This window comes from Ascaphus truei, chromosome 3 (genome assembly GCF_040206685.1).
Source record: "Ascaphus truei isolate aAscTru1 chromosome 3, aAscTru1.hap1, whole genome shotgun sequence".
In the NCBI taxonomy this organism is placed as follows: domain Eukaryota; kingdom Metazoa; phylum Chordata; class Amphibia; order Anura; family Ascaphidae; genus Ascaphus; species Ascaphus truei.
This window is the reverse complement of record NC_134485.1, coordinates 302,273,697-302,300,172: the sequence shown is the minus strand read 5'-3', so window position 1 is coordinate 302,300,172 and position 26,476 is coordinate 302,273,697. Positions and strand designations below refer to the sequence as shown.

The following is a 26,476-nucleotide window of genomic DNA, read 5'->3' as shown; positions in this document are numbered from 1 at the left end:
GGGACATTTAAACATGCAGCTGTCGGAACAGGCGGTTGGTTGCAGCAGACCTGGCTTGTTGGGTCGGGCACGTGGCTGACTGTGGTAAGGCACAGGAGCGGACATCGTGGCAAAATGTCCAGGCCGCAGAAGGTCAGCAGCAAAGGTCCTAGATCACTTTAGGACACATCCGTATCTAGTGTTCTTTGTCCTATTCAGGATCATTCAGCTGGTCTGTGACTCAGCCCTGGCAATTGAATCTCCAGTAAGGGAAAAAGTGCTGTAGATGGCAGTGCTTGGCCACATTGGTTGGTACGCGTGACTGAGTGTGAGACAATAGCTATGAGTGCAAGCCATTGGGATGCTTGATTTGCAGGGCGGGTTTTAAGGTTAATCAGTAGATAGGTTAACACCATTAGCACGTGAAGAGGTAGAAGGGAAGCGTGGGTGAGAGTAGACGTGCATATGGCTTTTTCTTTAAGTTACATTAGATATAATGTTGTTAAGAGACCGAAAAATGTCATAAGAATTATTTAAATAATTATCTTTAGGTTGTACGATTCTTCGATCAGGTATACCTTTATTGGCTGTACCTTTATTGGCTGTACCATAACGTGGTAATCTATTGGTTTTTGTTAGATTGTTTTCTTTATCATCTATATAGTCCTTTGCATCAATTATATTGTGTTGTGGAATATGTTGGCGTCATACAAGTGTAGCCGAGTCCCTTTACAGTACCTCTGGTACAGGGAGAGAGGCTGGAAGGGGAGCTGCCTGGCTGATCAGTGCCGCCAGAGCTCCGTGCCGGATTGCGAGTGTGGGGGCGGCCATCTAGTCCCTTGCGCATGCACAGTACAATGCTTCGCGTATGCGCAGTGAATACCAAGTGCGGCGGCCATCTTAGGTGGCTCCGTACAGCATATTGTGGGACTACAAGTCCCAGGATCCTTAAGGTAGTAGGGACCATGTGGGGCATTACAGCCAATAGGGCTCGAGCATCCAGGAGGACGGAGATAGGGTTTGGCGCCAAGGGAGACCGCAAGGTAGTCGGAAGGAGGAGAGCAACCAGAGAGATAGTGTCCAGGGAGCAGTGCTTCCCTGGACTAGGTCTAGGTTTGCCCCTTAGGCCCAGAATCATAACTAGCTGAGTGTTGTAGGGAAGGCCCCCAGATAGGGATGCTTCCCCATTATTAGTGTGTTACTTCACCGGTGACCGAACAGCCACGCGCTGCCCTGCGGTCTGGGACCAGGCCAGAGGTCCTTCAAAGATATTACGTGAGACACTCCTGCTGGAGCTCACCCACGAGGCGGATCAGGACCCTAAGGCGTGAGGGGATTGTTGGAACCTGACTGATCTATATTTCATTCATATTACAGGACTGCCCAGGGAGGTATTACGTGCACCAACTATATACACACGGGTAACGCTACCTCACACTTTGGGTGGGAGTGTTCTATGGACACCAGGTGTTAAGGTGCCTAGAGCACCATCAGTACTTTGGGGAACCACACCGGGGTGTTGGATATTATGTGGGGGTTTATTGCATTGTGATATTGTATTGTGGGTATGTTATTGCTATAAGTGTACAGCTAAGACGCTATATTATACCAGGTTGTATAGTAATTATTGTGTCATCCCGCTTACGCTGGGATCGTCATAGCTGGAAGTGCTGCACCGCAAGATATCGTACCCCTCTGGCCTTCTGTGAGCCTCAGTAACAGCAGTACGTGTAGTCCCCATAGGCATAGGGAAAGGAGGCTACATAAGTAAAGAATAAAAGAGAGGAACAAATAGACATTCCACTCTATTGTATTGATATATTGTTCCCCGCAACAACCTCATACCTCAGTATTGGTTTTGTATATCTCTGTTCTGACGTTAACTAATGTTAATGAAGCACCAACATAAAAATGAGAACAATGACAATCCTCATGGTCAAGTAGCTGCTACAATGCCTACTACAATTTAACAGCGAATGCATTAACACAGACTGGGGTCATACAGTTACCACGAATCTCTCTCCATCACCAGAAACAGGAAGAACTCAAACTCAAAATGCAAAGCTACTAGAGTTTAAAATGCTTTTACATTTAACACAAAAGCACTAATGACTGGTTAGTGGGAATAAAACAAAAACAATTGTAGATGTCACTACGGCATTTTTCATTTAAATTAATCTCGTTTTTTTGTTTTTTTTTAATACAACTATTCATTAGTACAGCAAATAAAGCTTCTTGCACTACATAATAAGTTCATCTATCACAAAGCAATAGGAGACATTTTACACTAGCTCAAGGGGTGAAACCTGACAGTTAGGCAGGCCCACAGCAAGGAAATATTTTTAATGATCAAAAAAAATAACTTCTAATTACACACTTTTTGTAGAATAATTTATAATTACCCACAAAGACAATACTTTTATGGAGAAAGTTGAACATATTTGTTTAATTGGACAAACGACCCTGTCAACATAACTCTCCACCCTCTTTCAAAGTGTTCATTTCACATCATATAAACAGCCATATGCCCTTAAGAGCGCAAGAGATCAAATCTGTTACATGTAATTTTCTGGAACAGCTGTTTGGCAAATTAAAAGAAAAATATCTGATAAATCAAATTATAAATGCCAGCACAACAGCCTAGTTTATCTTGATCAGCTACAAAGCTTCTGTCTCCATAAAAATTCAGAGAGACAGTTTGAGCGTACATCCATAAAACCACAAGAATAAAATCTAAATCAATATATTAACTGCTTCAGTACTAGAGTATTACGTTCAAAACACTTAACCAATCATTTTTTACTAGAACCGATGAATTAGAAGACTAAATATTTGTATTGATTAAGGGGCAGTCATGACATAAAGAAAATGTTAACAGAGTGCAGAGTTAAGGTTAAAGTACCTTTCAAGAGCTCGTTTTATGGGTTGAAAGGTACTGTGCAGTTGCCTTAACACTTGTTGAAAGGAGGCAAAAAAAGCATTGCAGCAAAATGTGTTGTGCTGTGGCTCTGGCAATGAAACGGTTAACAATTCATCATACAATATATCACACTAGAAAGAACAAAGAACCCTGCCATGACTGCATATAGCAAAATAAGTGTGCAGATTATGATATTTTTATACTTGAATACCGTATAGGCAGGAGATTGTACGGTGGCATGTAAAGCATGCCATATTTATTGAATTTAACTATTCAATCAAAAAGTTAGAACAGAAAATTATGTCACGAAATCTAGTAAATTGACAAATGCAGTCATTTTCTTGTCAACAATTAATATGTTCAACTGAATTTAAATGGTATTCCATACTCTATCTCCTCATTTTCTACCAATGTTAGATTTTACCCTCCCTCTCTTTCAGTAAAATTGTTCTCACGCTTTCTGCCATTTCAATTTCATGAGCCTTCCTCATGATTTAGTTACAACTTTAACCTTTTACATACTTTTGCTCCTGCTCTAAGATTTTCTTCAAGGTCCACATCCCCACAGGTTGCAGCGGCACCAGAGACAATAAGGCTAGCTACATCTGTACATTACGATGCCTACAGAATATGGCTATATAACTTCCCCTAAAGACAGAGACAAAGGCAGAGAGACAGAGAGAGACACAGAGACAGAGAGAGACACAGAGACAGAGAGAGACACAGAGACACAGAGAGACACAGAGACAGAGAGAGACACAGAGACAGAGAGAGACACAGAGACAGAGAGAGACACAGAGACAGAGAGAGACACAGAGACAGAGAGAGACACAGAGACAGAGAGAGACAGAGAGAGACACAGAGACAGAGAGAGACAGAGAGAGAGAGTCAGAGAGAGAGAGACAGAGAGAGAGAGAGAGAGAGACAGAGAGAGAGAGACACAGAGAGACAGACAGGGAGACAGAGAGACATTCAGACAGAGAGATATTCACCCATCAATATGACACATACCTATGTGCAGCATACATCCCCCCCCCTCCAACTCCCCATACTACAATCCAGACATCTTCGAGATCCTGCAGCCAGAGGCAATCCACTTTCAGAACCTAGGTAAAGTGCTGATATGTGGAGACCTGAACGCAGAACAGGCAGAGAACAGGACTACATATCTTCAGATGGAAATAAATACAGCTAAACCCCGTTATAACGCGGTCCTCCAAAAAAAAATGGCCGCCGCATCAGTGCATATAGTATTTACCCCGCGGTCCCGGCTTCCCCCTGTCACCGCGTGACAGGAGATGGGAGGGGGGATGCCCCTCCGGCTTCCGCTTCCCCTGTCACCGCGTGACAGGAGATGGGAGGGGGGATTCCCCTCCGGTCCGGCTCCCCCTGCCACCGCGTGACAGGAGATGGGAGGGGGGATTCCCCTCCGGTTCCGGCTCCCCCTGCCACCGCGTGACAGGAGATGGGAGGGGGGATTCCCCTCCGGTTCCGGCTCCCCCTGCCACCGCGTGACAGGAGATGGGAGGGGGGATTCCCCTCCGGTTCCGGCTTCCCCTGCCACCGCGGTACAGGAGATGGGAGGGGGGATGCCCCTCCGGCTTCCGCTTCCCCTGTCACCGCGTGACAGGAGATGGGAGGGGGGATTCCCCTCCGGTTCCGGCTTCCCCTGCCACCGCGGTACAGGAGATGGGAGGGGGGATGCCCCTCCGGCTTCCGCTTCCTCTGTCACTGCGTGACAGGAGGTGGGAGGGGGGATTCCCCTCCGGTCCGGCTCCCCCCGCCGCAGCACAGGGCCCTCGCGCCGCAATACAGGGCCCCCTGGCCCTGCCGTAGCGCAGGGTCGTCCTGCCCCCCCCCCCCCATGCCCCCCCGCGCTGCACCGGGCCATCCCACCAGCCCCCGCAGCATCGGGGGCCCCCGCAGCAGCCATCATCCCCCTCCACCGCAGCACCACCCCCACCCTGCAGCCACATGCCTCAAAAATCATCCCCAAGGTAAGGTAAGGCTGATTTATGTATAAGTGTAGTGTGTGTGTGTGTGTGTGTGTGTGTGTGTGTGTGTGTGTGTGTGTGTGTGTGTGTGTGTGTGTGTGTGTGTGTGTGTGTGTGTGTGTCAGTGTGAGCAGTGTGTGCAGTGTGCAGTGTGAGCAATGAGCAGTGTGTGTCACTGTGAGCAGTGTGTGTGCAGTGTGAGCAATGAGCAGTGTGTCAGTGTGTGCAGTGTGTGTCAGTGTGAGCAGTGTGTGTGCAGTGTGAGGTGTGTGCAGTGTGAGCAATGAGCAGTGTGTGTGCAGTGTGCAGTGTGTGTGTAGTGTGTCAGTGTGTGCAGTGTGAGCAATGAGCAGTGTGTGTGCAGTGTGCAGTGTGTGTGCAGTGTGTCCGTGTGTGCAATGAGCAGTGTGTGTGCAGTGTGCAGTGTGTGTCAGTGTGAGCAGTGTGTGTGCAGTGTGAGGTGTGTGCAGTGTGAGCAATGAGCAGTGTGTGTGCAGTGTGTGCAGTGTGAGCAATGAGCAGTGTGTGTGTAGTGTGTCAATGTGTGCAGTGTGAGCAATGAGCAGTGTGTGTGCAGTGTGCAGTGTGTGTGCAGTGTGTGTGCAGTGTGTCAGTGTGTGCAATGAGCAGTGCGTGTGCAGTGTGGTGTGTGCAGTGTGAGCAATGAGCAGTGTGTGTGCAGTGAGTGTGTGCAGTGTGTGCAGTGTGTGCAGTGTGCAAAAAAAAAAAACGGGAGCCATGGGATAACCGCGTTATAACCGAATCGCGGTATAGCGAGGCGCGTTATAACGGGGTTTAGCTGTACATCTTTGGAAATGACACTTTTTGCCATAGCTCTGTGACACGTCAAAGAACCAGCTACGACAGCGCAACAAACAAGAATCGTAAAGAGCTCCTAAACCTGTGTCGTGGTCTAGGACTGTACATTATCAATGGACGGACAAGAGGAGACTCTTTGGGTAGATACACATATAGCTCTGTGCTGGGCAGCAGCGTAGTGGATTACGCAATAACTGATATAGACCCACAAGCCATCAGTGCTTTCATAGTCACACCAGCATCACCCCAATCAGACCACAATCAAACCCTGCTCTTTATTAAGAGACCATACCAACCAAGCACACCACAAAAAACCCTCTCCAACCTTCATAGCCTGAAAGCCACCTACAAATGGACAAAACAGAGCCTCGCGACATACACAAACAATCAACAGCTCAGAAGTTGGAAACCTACTCCAATGCTTCCAGGACACAAACTACGAGCAGAACAAACACTGTGTAAACCTGGCAGTAAGAAATCTCAGCAAAATATTCCATCTAATAGCAAAGAAATCAAACCTGAAAAAACTAGTCCTAACAGACCAACAACAAATGACAAAATCAAAGAAAAATGATTTGATAAGGAATGCAACACCCTTAGAAAAAGCCTGTGAACAATATCAAACCAAAAACACAGAGACCCAAACAATACAGAACTACGAATGAGGTACCACCAACACCTGAAGCACTACAGGCACACCCTAAGGAAGAAAAAACAAAACCACATTGCCAAAAAATTAGAAAGAATTGAAGAAGCATTAGATGAAAATACTTTCTGGCAAACCTGATAACATCTGGATACAAAGCAGAATAACAGATACCTGGCCATTCTGAATGGTAACATCTGGAAAAACTACTTCAAGGACCTTTACCAAGAAATCCCAGAAGAAAACCTGACACAAGAACAAAAACAAATCCTTACCAAACAAACATTCCTGGAGAACACTATAAAAGATAACCAAAAACCCCTGGACATACCAATCACAATCCAGAAATAAAAGAAAAAATAAAACTAATAAAAACCAAGAAAGCCAGTGGACCAGATGGCATTCTACAAGAGATGCTGAAATACAGCAACCCATCTATACAAAAAGCAATCCTGAAATTGTTCAACCTGGTCCTCACTACTGGCTACTTCCCTGAACTATGGAACGAAGGACTGATAACCCCTATCCAGAAGGAGACAGGATGGACCCATCCAATTACAGAGTAATCTGTGTCAGCAGCACCCTGGGGAAACTGTTCAACAGCATCTTGAACAGCAGAATCCTTACCTTCCTGACAGAGCAGAGGGTACGGAGTAAGAGCCAGACAGGCTTCCTGCCAAACCACCGCACCACGGAACACATCCATACCCTACACAGCCTGATTAATAAGCACATCCACAACACCAACACAGGCAAAATCTTTGCTTGCTTTGTGTACTTCAAAAAAGCATTCAACTCCATCTGGCATCCAGGCCTATTGCTGAAAATACTAGAGAGCGGAATACGACACGATCAAAAGTACACTGGCGACACACTTTATTCGAGCTTGGCTAGTCCCACGAATTCGGGTATACCCGGGTGTATTGAGGTTTGTGACTGTTTTCTGCCCGAGTGCATTGAGGTATTTTCCAGGCAGGGATTGAAGCATTTTATTCCCGCTGGCTGCAATACTGCACAGTATATATATATATACTGCATTACAATTCATGAATTTATGCCATCTGGTAGACACGCGAAGCATTGCAGCCTATTAAATCCTAATCATTATCATTTAACAGATCAGCCGCCCGTCAGCCAGGCATGAACCCAGGCTGGGAAGGCAAACGCAACGGGGCTTGTCAGAGGTGAGGAGCGGCTCATTCCAGGTATCTGCCAGGTACATACTGGGTATTTGCTCGAATAAAGTGTGTCTGTGCAGTATGTACTCTGAAAACAAATGCTGCATGAAAGTTAATAACAAAAGGACATACTTCTTCCATCAAGGCCGTGGAGTTAGGCTAAGGCCCCGCTCCCAGAGTCAGCGCACCCGCACTGCAGACAGGCGGTGCGCTGACATACACAGACCGCGATATGCGGTCTGTAGGGAGCGGGAGCCGGAGCGGGAGGTGGGAGGCTTGACAGGGAGGGGGGCGTGGCTTGAGCGGAGGGACCCGCTACTCTCCCCCCCCCCTCCCTCCACGGACTCGGGCTGGAGCTGCTGAGGGTAAGTATTAAACACACACACACACGCAGGCACTCATACATACACACACACACACACACACACAGGCAGGCAGGCACTCATACACACACACAGGCAGGCACTCATACACACACACGCACGCACACACAGGCAGGCACTCACACACACACACACACACACACACACACACACACAGACAGAGGCAGGCACTCACGCACTCAGGCACACACATACACACACAGACAGGCACGCACGCACTCAGACACACACACACACAGACAGGCACTCACCTGCTTTCACTCCACACTCCTCCCCGCTCCCCGAAGCATCTCCTCCTCCCGAAAGCCTCCCCTCCCCATTGGCTCACAGCCACACCACGTGACGCGTCAACGCTAGGAAACACCATTCTCTTGTGTCTCCTAGCGGCTGACGCGCCACAGCGTGTAGTCAGCTGTGCCGCCAGGGGGGACCGGGACCGGCTCGCGAGGATTCCCCTGCTGGGCGCTGAGCGCAGCGGGACCGAGGCCTTAGACTGGGCTGCAGCCCGAGTCCCACACTTTTTAACATTTACATCAATGAGCTTGCAGCAGCCCTAGATTCCTCCTCAGCATCTGGGCTCAACTTGGCTGGAACTGAGATTAAGTCTCTACTATACGCAGATGACCTGCTCCTGCTGTCTCCAACAGAAACTGGCAATACTAGAAAACTTCAGCCAGACCTGGGCACTCTCTGTGAACCTAGAAAAAAACAGAATAATGTATTCCAGAAAAAAATCTAAAAAACATCCAACCATATCGCAATTCATACTGGACGACAATGCACTGGAACAGATAGCGAGCTACACATACCTTGGTCTAACAATCAGCTCATCAGGGAAATTCAACCTGGCCAATAGTACGCTGAAGGAGAAGGCCCGCAGAGCATTCTACGCAATAAGGAAACAGATGTACCACCCCAAACCACCAATAAGAATCTGGATGAAAATATTCAACAGCATCATCACACCCATCCTTCTGTATGGCAGCGAGGTGTGGGGCCCTGTAACATACCCAGACTCCACAAAATGGGACTCCAGCCCAACAGAAATACTGCATCTGGAAATCTACAAACACCTTCTCCAAGTACACAGGAGTACATCAAACAATGCATGTCGGGCTGAGCTGGGCCGCTTTCCTCTACTGCTCACTGTACAGAAGAGAGCTCTGACATTCTGGGCCCACCTAAACAGCAGCCATCCACAGTCTTACTGCTACAGAGCAATGAGAAGCCAGGACCTCCTCACTAAACCCTGTGTCATCAAACAACTTGTCCTCAAACAACTTGTCCTCTCACTCCAAGGACAAAACCTCACACAGATCAACAACCTGCGGGGAAAAAAATCAACTCAATCGCCAACGCAATGAAGAAGCAGTATGTGACTATGTGGGAAAATGATATCTAGCGCTCAAAGAAGCTGGAAACCTACCACAGCCTACAGAGAGAATACACTCTGGCACCCTACCGACTGAAGGTAAAAGACCCAAAGCAGAGACAGACCCTGGGAGAGAGAGACAGAGAGAGAGACAGAGAGAGAGACAGAGAGAGAGACAGAGAGACACACAGAGAGAGAGAGACAGAGAGAGACGGAGCACGGCATAGAGAGACGGGCAGTGCGGCATGGAGAGAGACACATGGCACGGAGAGAGAGGGGCGGTGGTATGGAGAGAGGTGGCGATATGGATAGAGTGAAGGAGATATGGAGAGAGGGCGGTGTCACATAGGGCACACGACCTACATACAGGTCAAGGGTTAATACACAGCTCTCTCGCTGGCCCACTTTATACCTTCACAAAAGGTCTCTACAATGAACAATCTCTCTCCTCAATCTGTCCCCATTTACCATCTGTCGGAAACAGAACACAAGTGAGTACGTGACTTGGAAATGCAGCCAGTGTTACTCTACTCACCTTTCTCCACCGCAAGGTACTTTCAATTAGTTAATATTAACCCCTTACTCAATTGCAATCATATCTATACGCTCCCACCACCCAAGAAATTATGCAAAATACGTCATTAATATATATTTGGCAGGGTTTCAGGTTATGCTTTAAAAAAAAAAAAAAACTATGCATTTAACACCCAAAAATGTGTTGCCCAGCTCCTAAAGACTTTCACTATCAGTTAGTGTAGGTGTGGTGACACAGACTCTTTACCTTCTCCGGGTGCTGGCATTCGGATGGCTGATAGTGTAAGGTATCAGGGTGCCAGGAACTTTGTTACACAAACAGGACAGGTTAATTGACAGAACAGGCTTTCACATGTACAGCTTTCTTCCTTGTGTCCAGACAGCTCCACCGTGAGGTACACACGGCTTATATCAATTTATATCACCCACGGTCAAGATGAACATGCATTTCTATGACTTTAATGGAATGCAGTCATTCACAGGTACTTTCTTAGACTCAGCTTAGGGGTGTAGTTCCATCAGGGTCCCCATCTACTCTTCATCCTTACAATGTCCTAGCAGTCTTCACTCCATAACCTGGTGTGCCTATTTTTCAAAGTTGGCGTTAGAGCAACCTTGCTGGTGCCAGTTCTGGAGAACCCTGGTTTAGGGATCACTTACTGTGAACTGTCACACACATACCCACTAAATAATAGTGGACAGCCATGCATCTACATCAGATATTAAGTTGCCCTTTCTTGCTGCAGACACTTTTCCTAACTTTGAAAACAATAACGGTGACGGCACATCTTAACACAGAGTTACACACTTGCTAGACTAGGACTCCATACTGACAGTCGAGACCCCCTCTGGTTTCTTCTGAGGCCCTCCTGGATCTTTTTGGGGCACTCCTGTGGTCCTCCTGTGGACTAAGGTCCAACCCCCTACTGTATACTCCCATATTTATACTACCTAGTGACCTTACAGGTCACTATAGCTACAGGGGAGTGGTTGGGCTCCTCACCACATTACCCCACCCCATGTAACAGGGTGAGCTCATTCTAGAAGATGGGCGTGGCTTATATTTCAGTTAAGCTAAGTGGCAACAATATTTTAAACTGTCATTACTTTGCAACAACCCAGCAGATATTAACCCCTTGTATAAATAACATGTAACCCCTCTGCGGGGTTACTAAATTATGACGACTTGCTCCTAAATAAGTGACAAATGGATATCTGTCCCTGGCTACTTTCTAGACCTCACTGTATGTATCTCTTTGCACGGATTACATCACCGGATAATCTTATTTTTTTTAATAAATTCACTTGTGTGGAATACTTACTTAGCCACGCCCCAGAACCTTGCAGAAGCCTCCAGAGAATGCTTTGAAGGTAAAGTTACAAGGGTCCTGTTTATAAAAATGTCGAAAGAGCCATATTTTAATCCCATCTCTGGCAAAAGAACTGCCCTCATCTCATTATCCGTCAAACACATCTTGTACTTTTAGTGGGCCATAAGTGATAATCCACCAATTAAGTATTCTCTGAAGCTCTGGACAGACCCAGGAAGAATCTTGACCTGTCAAATTCAATATATTATATTTTTTAACCAACCCAGTCTCTTCCCCGCTCTCCGACCCCGTCTCTTCCCCGCTCTCCGACCCCGTCTCTTCCCCGCTCTCCGACCCAGTCTCTTCCCCGCTCTCCGACCCAGTCTCTTCCCCGCTCTCCGACCCAGTCTCTTCCCCGCTCTCCGACCCAGTCTCTTCCCCGCTCTCCGACCCAGTCTCTTCCCCGCTCTCCGACCCCGTCTCTCAAGACAAGGGCGGATCTTGGCAATCGTATGGAGAAAGAAGCAACAATTTTGGGCATGATGTGAATGGAAAAGGAAAGGGAAGAGTCAAATATTACTTCTAGGAAACATGCTTTGGCGCCAGCAAAGATGACAGTACCGTTAACTGTGATGGAAAAGGGGGATATTAGGCCAGATTTAAGTGGAAATATGAGGAGCTCAGTTTTAGCCATATTAGGTTTAAGTCGGCTGAGGACAATCCATGAGGATATAGCCAGGAGGCAAATCGGAGACTTGGGACTGGATTGTCGGATTCAGAATAACAGTAGATAGATATAGATAGATATAGATAGATACCCAAGCCCAAGGGAGTTGATGAGGTCACCAAGTGATCAAGTGTAGAGAGAGAAACGGAGAGGTCCCAGAAGAGAGTCTTGATGTACACCAACAGACAGATTAACAAAAGAGAAAGACATGTTAGCAATGTAGACTACATGGTTAGGTTTGCTTCCTATACAATTCTTTAACCAAGGCAGTGATGAAAAGGTGTGTAATACAGCAGGAATGTGCTTATGGGGCTCCATGTTAAAATGGACATTAAGTGAAAGGAGAAAGTGTGTACATTTGCATATCATTGCCCAGAAATCATTGCTGGAGTGGAAGCACTATATGCAAAGAGTTAATGGGGAAAAGCAGGGTTGCAGACCTGTGAGACACGTAACTGTGCTCACAAGTAATATTTTTATTTGGTATAACCAACACATTTTACATCCCGCTGGATAAACACATGAAGGAATGTTGATTATATGACTAAAGTACTTACATTGCAGAAAAACTGAAGTCAGGTTATAAGTTCGTGACCAGTAAAAACGATTTTCTCTGCAGTAAACCGTGATAAATGACCCTACATTCCAAAACATTTAACTCCATTTCAAGATGTACAAATTCAAGAAACTTGGCTCTGAGTTTTAAGAACAAAATCTTTTATTAGAAACAAGAGGTTTCCCAAGCAGATAAGCGATGAATGTAAATCATTCCATAACCTAATTTCAAGGCAAAACTGAGCAGAATTAATTTTATTAAACATGAACAAAAATCATGCACTATACAAAAATATATGCATCCAAGACCGGAAATGTCTTGCTTTAAACTAATATGTTCCCATTTCCCAACACTTGCTTATAGAAAAACGGTAATGTCCCCCTCCCCTGAAATCTGTGAAAACACTGCCAAAACTTTACTTTGCTCCAGCATAAAATAGAATGGATATAATGTGTAGATGCTACCTTACACCACAGCAACTTCATTCAATTTTTGAACGATTTCCTTGCAGAAATGTGGTCAGGTAGGCTCTCTATACCACATTTGGTAGAAATGCCCCTAAATCGATAAGCGTGATAGCGATAAGTGGCCCAAATGCTGACCTGACTATTACACACCTCATCCTAAATAAACCTAAAAACGATCTAGACTAAGTAACAGTAATACAGGCATACCCCGCTTTAACATACGCAATGGGACCGGAGCATGTATGTAAAGTGAAAATGTACTTAAAGTGAAGCACTACTTTTTTTCCACTTTACGATGCATGTACTGTACTGCAAGCCTCATATACATGCATAATTGATGTAAATAAGGCATTTGTAACCAAAATAAATACAGTAGGCTTTATTCAAATAAAATGAATGGAAGCAAGCAAATAGGTGAGAGGCGCGCACGCGGGTCAGTACTGTATAGCAGCTCTCTCCTTCTCGCAGTCACGCGCTCTCTCGCAGTCTCTCTCTCCTTCTCGCAGTCTCTCTCTCTCACTCAGTCTCTCTCTCACTCAGTCAGTCTCTCACTCAGTCAGTCACACACTCACTCAGTCACGCACTCACTCACTCAGTCACGCACACACACGCACACGCACTCAGTCACACACAGTCACTCAGTCACACACTGTCACACACAGTCACTCAGTCACACACTGTCACACACAGTCACTCAGTCACACACTGTCACACACAGTCACACAGTCACACACAGTCACACAGTCACACACAGTCACACACAGTCACTCAGACACACACACAGTCGCACACACAGTCACTCAGACACACACACACACACACACACACACACAGTCACTCAGTCACACACTGTCACTGTCACACACACTGTCACTCACTCAGTCACACACACACACACAAGCAAAGATTGCAGCAGACGATCTTCACCTCCCCCTCACTGTTGCTCGTAGTTCACATTACATGCAAAGTTTTGCAGCAGACAGGAGCGAGCTCTGAGGAGGGAGGAGGGGGGAGGAGGGGGGATGAAGCAGAATCACGGGCTGCAGTAAGTGCGGGTGGAATTGCTGGTTAAGCTGCTGATTTATGGAGCTTGGGTGCCGGAGGAACGGAGACAGATGGGAGGGGGAACAGAGACAGATGGGAGGGGGAACGAAGACAGATCGGAGGGGGAACGGAGACAGATGGGAGGGCAGAGGGAACAGGGAGATCGAGCATGAAGGAGGTTGCAGGAGTTTTGAGGTGCGCACGCCGCCCCCTGGTGTCCGTACTCGCGAAGCACGCGTACGTACACAGGGGGTAAGGTGCAACAAAAAAAAAATGTAGGTACTAGTGAGTGTACGTAAAGCGAGTGTATGTAAAACGGGGTATGCCTGTACAACATTTGCAAGTCCTTTATATACTGTAGGAACAATGTGCCTAATTGGAAGTCCCCCTTCTTCGCCTAATCCACCTAACGTTCGGAAAAGAATAGTGTGTACATTGAGAAACCAACTAATTCCCTTCATAACTCAACATAAATTCACTACGATTTGGTAATCCTTATTGTTCTTATTTATAAATGATTATCTTACCTTGCTTATTCTGGAAAACAGTACTGTGGTCTGTAACAATATTTATTCTTGTTTTTTGTGTTTATTTATAGGTTTAATTGTACAGTATATCACTTACACATTGGAGGTTGTATATAGAAGTTACAGGAAGATTAAAGGAGTACAAAGACGGAAAAGGAAAAAGGCAAAGGAGAAGTAGCTAAACATATATAACATATTATGAAAACAGATTAAATTAGTTAGTTTAATATGTGAAGGCTATTTTAGTAATGTACCCCCTTATTCACCCATATTACATTCAGTGGCTATAAAAAGAACCTACTGTATTAATAGACTTTGGTTGCACTTTCTTACTTAACAGTACACTCAAGTATACAGTATGTAAGGAAACACATTTTAAAAAGTCATGCTGTACACAACACCTTTCAACAATTTAGGTATTTAAATGTGTTGGAGTCTAAATGTAGCCTCTTTTGTGTCATGTTTTCGGTTCCATTTTTTTATCAATAAATAACGATTATAGCTGCGGATTATCCGGAAGTCAGTACTTTGAGACTAGTGGGAGAGAAAATATGGTCAGATGCTATAAAAGCATATCAGCATAGTGGTGCAAACTTGAAATGTTTAATGATTTTAGTGCTTCCTGCAACACATTGTTCAAACCTCATCTTAAATTAAGGACTTGGTCACTTGAAGCTCTTACGTATTTTGAGTTGCAACATTTTATTGAAAATCAATACACCATTAGCACTTTACCTACAGGAACAGTCTCACAAAAACATTTTGCACACACAATATAATGTTAATGGTTTCCTTACAGCCACACTATGTTTCTGTTATCTTTGAAAACTGTAGCGGTTTTTTTTCCAGGGAAGAATATGAAAAAGATAACATGTAAGTTAATAAGACCCTCCCTGTTTTGGGTCTGTGTCACGGGAGCTTGTGCAGGGTTATTATACACCAAAAATCTCTGGGTTAAATCGAATGCGACCATGATATGATAAATATAGTTTATTCCTTGAAAAAGGTGAACACACAAGATATACAAATAACACACAGAATATGGACACTTACTTAGGATTTGGGTCAATGAAGCAATCAGGAACGGGATTGGCAATTCATTCAGGCATACAGGATACAAATGAAGACACGAATACATTGGGCATAGGGCTTACACTCGTTTACATGGTGTTTCAGCCCTATCCCTTAACATTGGGTGACAGGCATTGGTTATCAATTACCTCCACCCAATTACCCATTGCCACCTCACGTGGGAAGCAAGGTAATACCTGCCCACAGGGGTAGGGATTATTCTAATCAGGAGCTCATTTCACTAGCCCCACTCCCAAAAGACTGGCGTCCCCAAGTCTGTCTTTGACAGGAAAACCTTTGTCTCAAGGTGTGAAACACAACACTTTACCCAAGTACCCATATCCTGCTCTTCTTTGTCCTAGAACACTCAATCCAGGGCGGTGAGCCTTTCATACATGGGATTCCCTCAGACATCCTGACGCCATGTGGCAATTAACATTCCTTCTGGGACAGTGGCTTTCACGGGCTTAAAAATACCAGGGATGCAGAGTAACATTTTAATATTAAGCATATATTAAAATAATCCGTTCTGTGGGTCTGAGCGGGCTGAAATTTGCCAGGTCCTCATGCCGGAGGACCCTTGCCATAGTGGCCAAATATCAGCCTTCCACGACCCCCAAACCCGGAGATACCAAAACCAAGTTAAAATCCCCTATTAACTTTAATGCAGGATTCTCCGCTATAGGCTAAAATAAATCGCTGCAGTTCACTCTTCCATTGAAATCAATGGGCTCCGCCGCTATAGGCTTTTAATGGAGCAACTCCGCCATTGAAGTCAATGGGAAAACCACATTTTTCACATTTACCCATACTCCGTCCGGTTGATCGGAGAGGGCTGGAAATTGCCATGCAGTAATGCCGGAGCAGTGACTACATGCTACCCAAATCCCAGCCCTTTGGTACTCACAGAACCAGAGATATGAGTTTTCCCTTTACACACTTTTGGACTTAGCCGTTTCAAAGCCACGCGTCTTTTCTCCATTGAAATGCATGGGCCGGCGCAGCCATAGGATTCAATGGGACCTCCGCTACCATTGAAGTCAATGGGAAACACACACTTTTTCACAGTTAACCCTATTCCGTTCGGTTGAGGGGAGAGGGCTGGAAATTGCCATGCAGTCATACCAGAGCAGTGACTACATCCTGACCAAATCCCAGCCCTCTGGTCCCCACGGAACCGGAGTTATGGGTTTTCAGTTTACACTGTTTTGGACTTAGTGTTTGAAAGCCACGCGGCTTTCTCTGCCATTGCGGACAAGGGTGAGACCCTCGTAGCCGGTGCGACCCTTTCTCGTCGCCATTAATTGTCGGACTCGGTTGGGGTCAACTGAGGGGATTCCCAGGGGCCAGGGGCAAACGAATTTTATTTCTGGGTGCCCTAGAACAAAAGTTCCCACGCCATTTGGACGTGAACTTGACCGAGACCTGATCAAAGCTCTTTTTAGACATTGTTTCCGCTCTTGCGGTTTGGCTGGCTGCCAGCTCGTCTCCGGAGGTCGGCTCCAAGGAATCCCCATTGAAATGCATTACTGCATTCACTTTCAATGGGGAACTGACGCTTCTCCTCTCGGGCACCACCTGCAGGTCTTCTATGATATCGGGCCCAAACCACTGAAATTCCCATTGACTTGCATGGGGCTTCAATGGCGGCCTATGGACGAGATGCAAAATGGAGCCTGAAAAGGCGGGAAAGGGGACAAAGGGCCATAAACCTGCAAATGCAATTAACCCTTTCCCTCCCGGCCTGATCCCAGTGTATGTGGTTGATGCATACACTGTACAGGTACAAATACCAATAATTGTACCCATATACATTTCTATCACATAGAACACAGTTTGCCCTGAGGCAGGGGAATAAAAATACATTAATTCCCTCTAAATGTGGGAATAGGATAACCAAGGGACGTACATTTTGGTTGTGAAGCAGGGGAACATATGTATTATAAGTACATTTTTGGTTAACCCCTCACTTCCCAGACGGTGGAAGGGGGTGCCTAATGGGGGTAACCCCTTTATTACTAGGTTGGCACCCCTCCCCGTCACAGTCCAAACCCAAATATCGCAGGTTTCAGGTTACTATAGCTACATATTAAGTCCAAAAGTTATGCTCACAATTAGCTTTCATTATATAGGTGGTTTGAACAAACGATGAAACTCCCAAGTACAAACCTCACTGTCTGATTTTAATAAAATGTACAGCTGTAGGCACAATGTTAATCAGAGTACTTGGTAATTTGAAAACCACACAGGAATTTGACTTGTTTCAGTCTGTTAAAAAAATGACACAAATGAATGTCAAACAGTTTGGTCTGCAAGGGGCAATTAGCATAATAAGCTTAACTCTTCAATGATAAAAGAACCGGCAACACACTGCGCCATAAAGGATTCTTCAGCATAGAATATGATCAAACTAACCATGTATATAAATACAACAAATTGCCACTGTTGGCCATCTTAAACTATCCCAAGAATGAAGGTGGCTCATAAAGAAACGTATCAGGAACTAAAGAACATACCCTTACCATTTGAGTTGGCTTATTTAAACCAATGATTTTACCAAACCGAAAAAACACTATTTTTATCAGCTTTAATCAATGATTATTTAGTATAAAAATCACATCAAAATCTTTGACACCCAAACACAAAGATGGCCCCTAAATATAAAAACCATCTACTTGATACTCACAGAAAAGAAAAATAGTCAGGATTTTACTTCAGGAAATCCTCTAAGTTAAACAAATTTAAAAAAATAAAATGTAAATTTACGTTTGAGCGGGGAAACCAACATAAGGTTTGAAACCAACTACTTTTTTAATCGTGTTTAATATATTCTCATAAGTAAACTCACTGTTATTTAGTAAGCTGTAGGAAAGAAAAACAGAGTATGAAACTAGAAGAATAAAAAGATACCCCTCCTATACTAAAGAGTTTAACTGTCAAACTGATTCTATGTCGTCCTCAAATTCTTCTTCAGGATTAGATATCTTTAATTAACAGCTACAAAAAGATGCTCAAGGAGCAGACTTGTAAGATCTCAAAAGGCTCATGTACAAACTATATCTATGGAAAAAAGTTCATGTCGACACATTAATATATATATATATATATATATATATATAATAAAGGACGTGCACCAACAGAATGAATGTGACTACTATAAACACCCAGCACCCACCAGTGAGAGAGCTTGAAAAATCAATTAAAACATAATCAAAACGCAGGAACTGCAATCAACAGGTAAGTGTATACATGTGTGAAGGAGGCTGGTCAGGCGCCATCTTGGATATGTCAAAGCTAATCGTCCGCTGCCTGCGCATGTGCGACCTCTGACTTCCTCGTTCTTACACATGCATAGACATGGCGCCCCCCTTCTCGGTACGCCATATCAGCGGATCGCCGAGAAGTGGGGTCATATTGTACATATACTGTACGCACACTAATAGGTAAATACCTATAGGGCTGAAGGAGCGTCTCAGTGAGTCACGACACTGACTCTGAAGTAGGGAAACCTGGTTCCATTCCCGGTGTCAGCTCTTTGTGACATTGGGCAAGTCACTAGCTCTCCCTGTGCCTCAGGCACCAAAAAAAAAAAAAAAAAAAAAAAAGATTGTAAGCTCCAGGGCACCTGTGCCTGCAAAATGTCTCTGTAAAGCGCTAAATAAAAACTAGCAGCGCTATAAAAGAACAATTATAATGATTATGATATCCTGTATAAACATTAACATAGGACAAAATATGTGGGGGGATAAAATGCATCACACATTAATAAGAACACTATCCCTCACTATATACCCAAACACACACACACTTACATTGGGCCTGACTGTCACGGTAACTTATGACAAGATATAATAAACATCAAATATCTGGGTTGAACTGAACGAGGCTTAGATATATTTTATTATATTTATTCCTTAAAAAAGGTGAACACAGCAATATAGTACAATTAACAGACAAGAAGGTAACACTTACTTAGGGTTGGGGGATGGAGAAGTATCAGCTAGCAATTCTCCAGCAATCCGGTGACATCCCAGGTGGAATCAGAACAACAACTAAAAACTGTAAGGTGGACACAGTTTATATACCTGTGTAACCCTATTCTTAACATTGAATACAGACTATTGGTGAACAATTATCTGTATCCAATCCCTAACGAAGAGACACAGATTAACCCATGCCCCCCAGCTAATTAGCCCATGTGTACTTGGACTCTATGGGTAGCCCCATAATTAAATCAGGGGCGACGACCAGTTTACCAAATGAAGTATCTGCATTGTTTGTAGGTGTAGACATAACACTTACAAACCACTCCAGTTTGATGATTCTCCACCCTCAGGTAACAATTAGAGTGGCAGAGTCTGTTGATTAGTACTGGTCTGTTGATTAGTACTTAGTGTAAACAATCCGGGCAGTTAACTTTTTGTCACAGTGCTTAGGCTCAATCAGCCGGTTGCCCTTTATGACCTATTAGTATAGCAGATGGTCTGCATTTTCAGAGCAGATCCAAAATACCATACATATATACTTTAATATCTACACATATTAATAAATTCCATTCTAGTGGGCTCAGTGGGTCGAAATTTGCCAGTTCTTAATGCCTACAGTGACTCCACACATTGGCCAAATATCAACTCTCTGCGACCTCCAGAACTGGAGATACAGAAATGCACTTTAAAACATTAAAATACAGGATTATAATGAAACATGGGAACAGGGGAACATACATTTTTCATGACATGACAAGGTGTAAACCACATTCCTGGACCGCAGTCCAGTTAACCCCTTGACTCACTGGTGAGGTCAGGGGGTGGCCATATGGGGTGCAACCCCTTTAATACCGGGCCAATCCCCCTCTCCCTCTACACTGACACACAGACACATACAAACACACAAACACTGCTGCTGCTGCCACACTGACACACACACACACAATGCTACTGACATACTGACACACAAACAATGCTGCTGCTGACATACACTTCTGCAGACACACTGACTGAAACACACACACAGAAACTGTAGCCACAAACAAACTGCAGTGAGCCACTCACTTGCTTTGCAGCTACAGTACACACTATCTCCCTCACTGAATCTGTTGGCTCTGTTCCGGAGGGAGGGGGAGGAGTCACTGTCTGCTGCTTCCTACGGAGCAATCCCCTGCCATTTCTCAGAGCTGTTCCTACCTATGGACCAATTGCATGCCCTGTCTCTGACAAAAAAGAAACGCTGATTGGCTGGAAATAAACACATTTCAAGCTGCAAAAATTCTGGACAATACTGAATGAATAATGCCCGGAATTTTGACCAATCAGAAAGCAGGGATTTCAGTAATGCCCGGGTTTTGCAACTTTAGCCTATAATACTGTATAAACTTCCTTAAGTATAGGTCATAGGCACGATGGAGAACAAAATTAAAGGTCTTTGAGCTGAAAGTGTTTCCTTTTAATACAGAATGCCAGGAACTGCTGATGTTGTATTGGTAATGTTGAAAATATAAACATAATTCTGTAATTGGATATAGTTCATAATCTTGGAAAATAGCACTTCGAACAGAATGGAACCAAATGACGAGACAATTGATATTTCTTGTAAACATGTGCAGAACAAATCTAACAGGTTGACTCGTTACTGAATTACAGTTTTACATGAGACTGCATGTTGCTAGATCAGCTACAGTACAATACCTGACAGGGTTGCTGGTCAAAGATACCCGAAGGGAGTCTAAGTAACTGACAAGCCTTTCATCTGCAGCTCCTGATTTCAGTTCATGAATGAATTCCTGTGGTGAGATCAGCCTGCTGCTCTTGAGACTCCCCTGCAACAAGATAAAATCACACTTAGCAATTGTATATTCAATACGTCAGGCACTTTAAGTCTTTCCTGAATTGTAGTTTCCCTTTTAAAATAAAGACAAATCATTTTTTTATTGGTCTTGAAAATATTTTAGCTTGTAAAGTAAGAATGCAATGATCTGTGTTTTTTTATTTTATTTCACTAATATCCCATAAGATCAATAAACCTATACCTCGGGTGTTTCCATTCATCTTTGGCTTTATTTAACACAAAATACTGCTTAACCAGGATACTCAGGACATATATATATATATATATTCAAAAAATAAATAGATGATACCGTTCTGTGGCTAACGAAATGCTTTTATTTGTGCGAGCTTTCGAGATACACTGATCTCTTCTTCCGGCGATGTTACAATGAATGAAGCAAGGATTACTTAAAAACAGTGTCTCTTGGAATGTTATCTGTGCTGGTCCTTCCCCCGGTGTGGATGAGATTTATGGCTGGAGGTGTCAAAGGGTAACTGAAAGCAAGTGAAGAAAGAGTGTGTATGTCTATCAGTGTGAATAAAAATGAATGGAGAGCCCACAGTATAAACTGTGCTCTACACAAGGTGGGTGTGGAGTGAGAGGGGATATAAATGGTGTGGGTGGGTGTGGAAATGTGAGAGTTTGTAGCACAACTAAAAGTGTGTGTGGATACTATGTGGTCCCTATTGGTGTATAGGGATGGAAAAATAAGGAGTATTAGTATGTGTGAGAGACAGCTGTGTGTGCATACATATAGCACAGTATGTACATACATGGCCTTTAGCGCTCATGGGAAGAGAGTTTGCTAGTGTCAGTAATGACTCATAAAATTTCGATCTCTGTTTAGGCCACTGCTAAGTGTCCCGAACAGTTGCATACATTTGTATTCATGCAACCGTCTCTCTTTCGGGGTTTTAAGATTACCTTTGAGTATGGCAACCCTCAGATCCACACAGTATCCACACACACTTTTAGTTGTGCTACAAACTCTCACATTTCCACACCCACCCACACCATTTATATCCCCACTCACTCCACACCCACCTTGTGTAGAGCACAGTTTATACTGTGGGCTCTCCATTCATTTTTATTCACACTGATACACATACACACTCTTTCTTCACTTGCTTTCAGTTACCCTTTGACACCTCCAGCCATAAATCTCATCCACACCGGGGGAAGGACCAGCACAGACAACATTCCAAGAGACACTGTTTTTAAGTAATCCTTGCTTCATTCATTGTAACATCGCCGGAAGAAGAGATCAGTGTATCTCGAAAGCTCGCACAAATAAAAGCATTTCGTTAGCCACAGAACGGTATCATCTATTTATTTTTTGATTATTGAAGCTCGGCTAACACGGTACTGATACCTCTACATGTATGTATGTATATATATATATATATATATATATATATAAATATATATATATATATATATACATACTGTACATAAACATATATATATATATATATACATATATATATATATACACACACACACACATATATACATACACATAATTTTCCTTTCTTGAAAAATATATATCAAATAAAAATATAACTTGTGAGCAGCACGTTCACATGTCTTACACAGGTCTGCAACCCTGATTTTCACCATCATCGCCTAGCATACAGTGCTTCCACTGCAGCAAGGGATTCTGGGAAATGACATGCAAATAAGTACATAGTGGGTTGCAGTCCTGTCTAAGACGTGAATGTGCTGCTCACAAGTGATATTTGTATTTTCTATATGCATTACGGTGGAGGTTTGTGTGCCACCTTTTTCACCCACCATAACTTATCTAATGTGTGTGGTGTGGATATATATTTTTTATTTATTTATACTATGTTTTACAAGGAAGTAATACATTGAGAGTTACGTCTCGTTTTCAAGTATGTCCTGGGCATATTGTTATGATGATAACTAATACCTGGTTACAAATACATAGTTACATAAGTGAACAGGGTATACTTTATATACAAGACATTGCATGCACAGTTGCAGATAATATATATATATATATATATATATATATATATTATAGGTGTATGTAACAGTTACAGACCAGATTAACATGTGAGACGGCTTTAGTTTTGAAAGAACTTAAGACTGGTGGTGGCTGTGTCTCTGTTACATTGTTCCAGTTTTGGGGTGCACAGTAAGAGAAGGAGGAGCGGACGGATACTTTGCTGAACCTTGGGACTATGAACAGTCTTTTGGAGTCAGATCTCAGGGGATAAGTGCTGCATGTGGTAGGGGTGAGGAGCTTGTTCAGATGGATGGGTAGCTTGCCCAGAAAGTATTTGCAGCAAGACAGGAAAGATGAATTTTGCGCCTAGACAAGTAGTGATCAATCTAGTTATTTGAGCATTTCACAGTGATGTGTGTTGTAGTGCATTGGAGAACAAAACGGCATATTGAATTGTGGAGGGTATCAAGTTTGCAGCGGTGTGTTAGTGGTGCCAAGCCGTATACTATATCCCCATAGTCGATAATTGACATTAGCATATGCTGTGCAATACGCTTTCTGACCAGCCAATGTAGGGAGGATTTGTTCCTCTAAAGTACACCTAGTTTGGCATAGGTTATGGATGTCAGGGTATCAATGTGCATCCCAAATGTTAAATGGAGTCAAACAATATGCCCAAATATTTAAAACTAGAAAAAGAAGTTAGGGTGGTATTAGCGTTGGTTCTGATCTGGAGCTCAGTCATTGGATGTTTAAAAATGTAGCCGTAATCCCAAATACCATTGTTATAGTCTTGCCAGTGATTAAAGACAGTTTGTTTTGGAAAAAACAATTTTCAAGTCTCAAAAAGTCAGGTTGAAGTATGTGTTCAAGGTCGGAGAAGCTTGGGCTGTGTGCATATAAGATTGTGTCATCTGCATACTGTACATGTGTATTGAAGCTCCCTTACAAGCTGTAGGAAGATCATTGATGAACACTGAGAAGAGTAGGGGCCCCAGAATAGAGCCTAGCGTGACACCGCAGGTGATATCCATGGGGTTGGAGTTAGAGCCCGAGATAGACATGTTGGTATCTACCTGATCGGTATGAATGAAACTAGTTTAAAGCATGTTTCCCTATTCCAGAGCACTGGAGTTTGTTAAGCAAGATAACATGATCAACAGTATCAAAAGCATTTGCAAAATCTAGGAATATTGCACCAGTGAGTGGTCCCAGTTCCATTCCACACTGGATTTCATTGCAAACTTTTAGCTCGGTAGTTATTGTTGCGTTTTGGGGCGAAAGCCAGATTGGAATTGGCTAGGGAAATTTGCCTTGGTATAGTAATCGCTTAGTTGGGAGTGAACACATTTTTGAATAGTATTGGGAGAAGAGAGATTGGCCTGTAGTTTGAGACAGTGTTTTTGTCCCCACTTTTGAAGATTGGGACAACTCTGGTAGTTTTCTAGGTCTTAGGGATATGGCCTGCAAACAGAATAGAGTTGACTATGGAAGCAATTGGTTTGGCAATGGATGGATATAGATATATACACAGATACATAAGGAAAATTGTGCTATCCAATATATACAAATAAACATTCTGATTGCATGTCATTTAATTCCGGGTCAATACATTTGTATACCGGTAAGTATATACATTTAAAGCAGTATTTAAGGTTCCATACCAATGTTTTTCCACACTTTCCTCGAGGCACCCAATTCACACCATGTTGCAAGGATAACCAGCTAATTACATTAACACACAGGACAGGTGAATAGATATAGTTGAATAATGTAATATCGGACAAAAATCCTAACTTGTGTGAAAAATAAAAAAGGTTGTATACATAAACTTTGCTCATTTTTAAGATCGGTGATTATTAAAATGTGATCTTTGTAAGTAAAAGGAAGACATTACTATTGTTTTATCCCTAGGAAACCGGAAGATTAGTGTTGCTATCTGTGACAATCAGGGGTAATCTGGTCTGTAATAAAGGGATTATACCCGGTTAGTTACCCCTAATTCGTTTGGGTTAGAGAAAGGGCCAATGTATCATCTAGATCTATAAAAATGAAAACGTTGTTTGTTTGCTGAAAACGTTGTATATTTTCTGTGCTTATGGACAATCTGATTGGTCCGTTGGTCTGTCACTCACAATCTGGCCAATCTGATTGGTCCGTGGCCCGGCCTCGCCCCCGCACACCTCTCATTGGCCTGCGTGGTTTGCTGACCTCACAAACCAAACTGCCACACTCAGAACAATCACTGCCTCACCGCCTGCTCTCACCTCCCCTGCGGACTAGACACCACCTCAGGTGCCGTGCGCTGCTGCTTTCTCCCCCCCCCCCCCCCCAACACCCCGCCCACACTAAACCCCCCCGCTCCTGCCCCCCCCCTTCACCAACACCGCCCGGTGCAGTCACCCGCCAGCACACCATACACTGTCCGGTCACACCCACCCTCACGCACACCCTCCGCTGCTTATACCCAAATGCCACCCCCACCCCACAAACAACTGCCACCATCACCACCCTCCCCTCACCCCTACCATACACCCTCCGGGTGCCACCGCTACTTACACTCTCTCACCCGCAGCTCACCTCCCCGCCTGTTCCCCCCCTCACCCGCAGCTCTTACCACCTGCGGGCCCCGTTTTCTCGCCCCTCAGCGGGGACGACGGGAGCACCAGGGAGGGGGGTGGAAGGAGTGCACGCCGCTTCTCCTCACCACCCGAGGGCCCCGTTCTCTCTCCCCTCACCGGGGACCGCCGGAGGGGGGGAGAGGGGGAGGGGTGGAGAGGGGGAGGGGGGAAACACGCACAGGGGACAAGGGGGAGGGAGAGAAACACCGCCAGGGGGGGAAACAAGCACCGGGGACAGGGGGGGGGAACCGATCGCCTGGAATGGAGGGGGGGGACTCACACACCCCCACCCAAGATTCACCACCCACCCATGATTCACTCCCCCCACACACACACCCAATATTCACCAACCCCCAAAAAGATTCACCTCCCCCACAAAACAATTATTAGGGATTCACATCCCGGGCAAAGCCGGGTCTCTCAGCTAGTGTAATATGTATGTGTATTCCAAAGCCCTTTTATTCCCTGTGAATTCAATTCCCAAGTCTAGTTAAGCAGGCAAATGAGGTAAAGTGTTTTGTGATCTATGGGTA

General features: G+C 44.3%; 1 protein-coding gene across 9 annotated transcripts in view; it reads right to left on the bottom strand.

Annotated features, from left to right (window-relative positions):
* DIAPH3 (diaphanous related formin 3) overlaps window positions 1–26,476 on the bottom strand; it is a 782,005-nt gene that overhangs the window by 603,344 nt on the left and 152,185 nt on the right. For all 9 annotated transcript variants that reach the window (XR_012799927.1, XM_075591046.1, XM_075591039.1 and 6 more), the window contains exon 5: window positions 21,212–21,342. Coding sequence is in view for 8 of the 9 variants with exons in the window: in XM_075591046.1 (XP_075447161.1) it covers window positions 21,212–21,342 (131 nt within the window). In the remaining variant the exon portion in view is untranslated. The remainder of the gene's footprint in view (window positions 1–21,211; window positions 21,343–26,476) is intronic.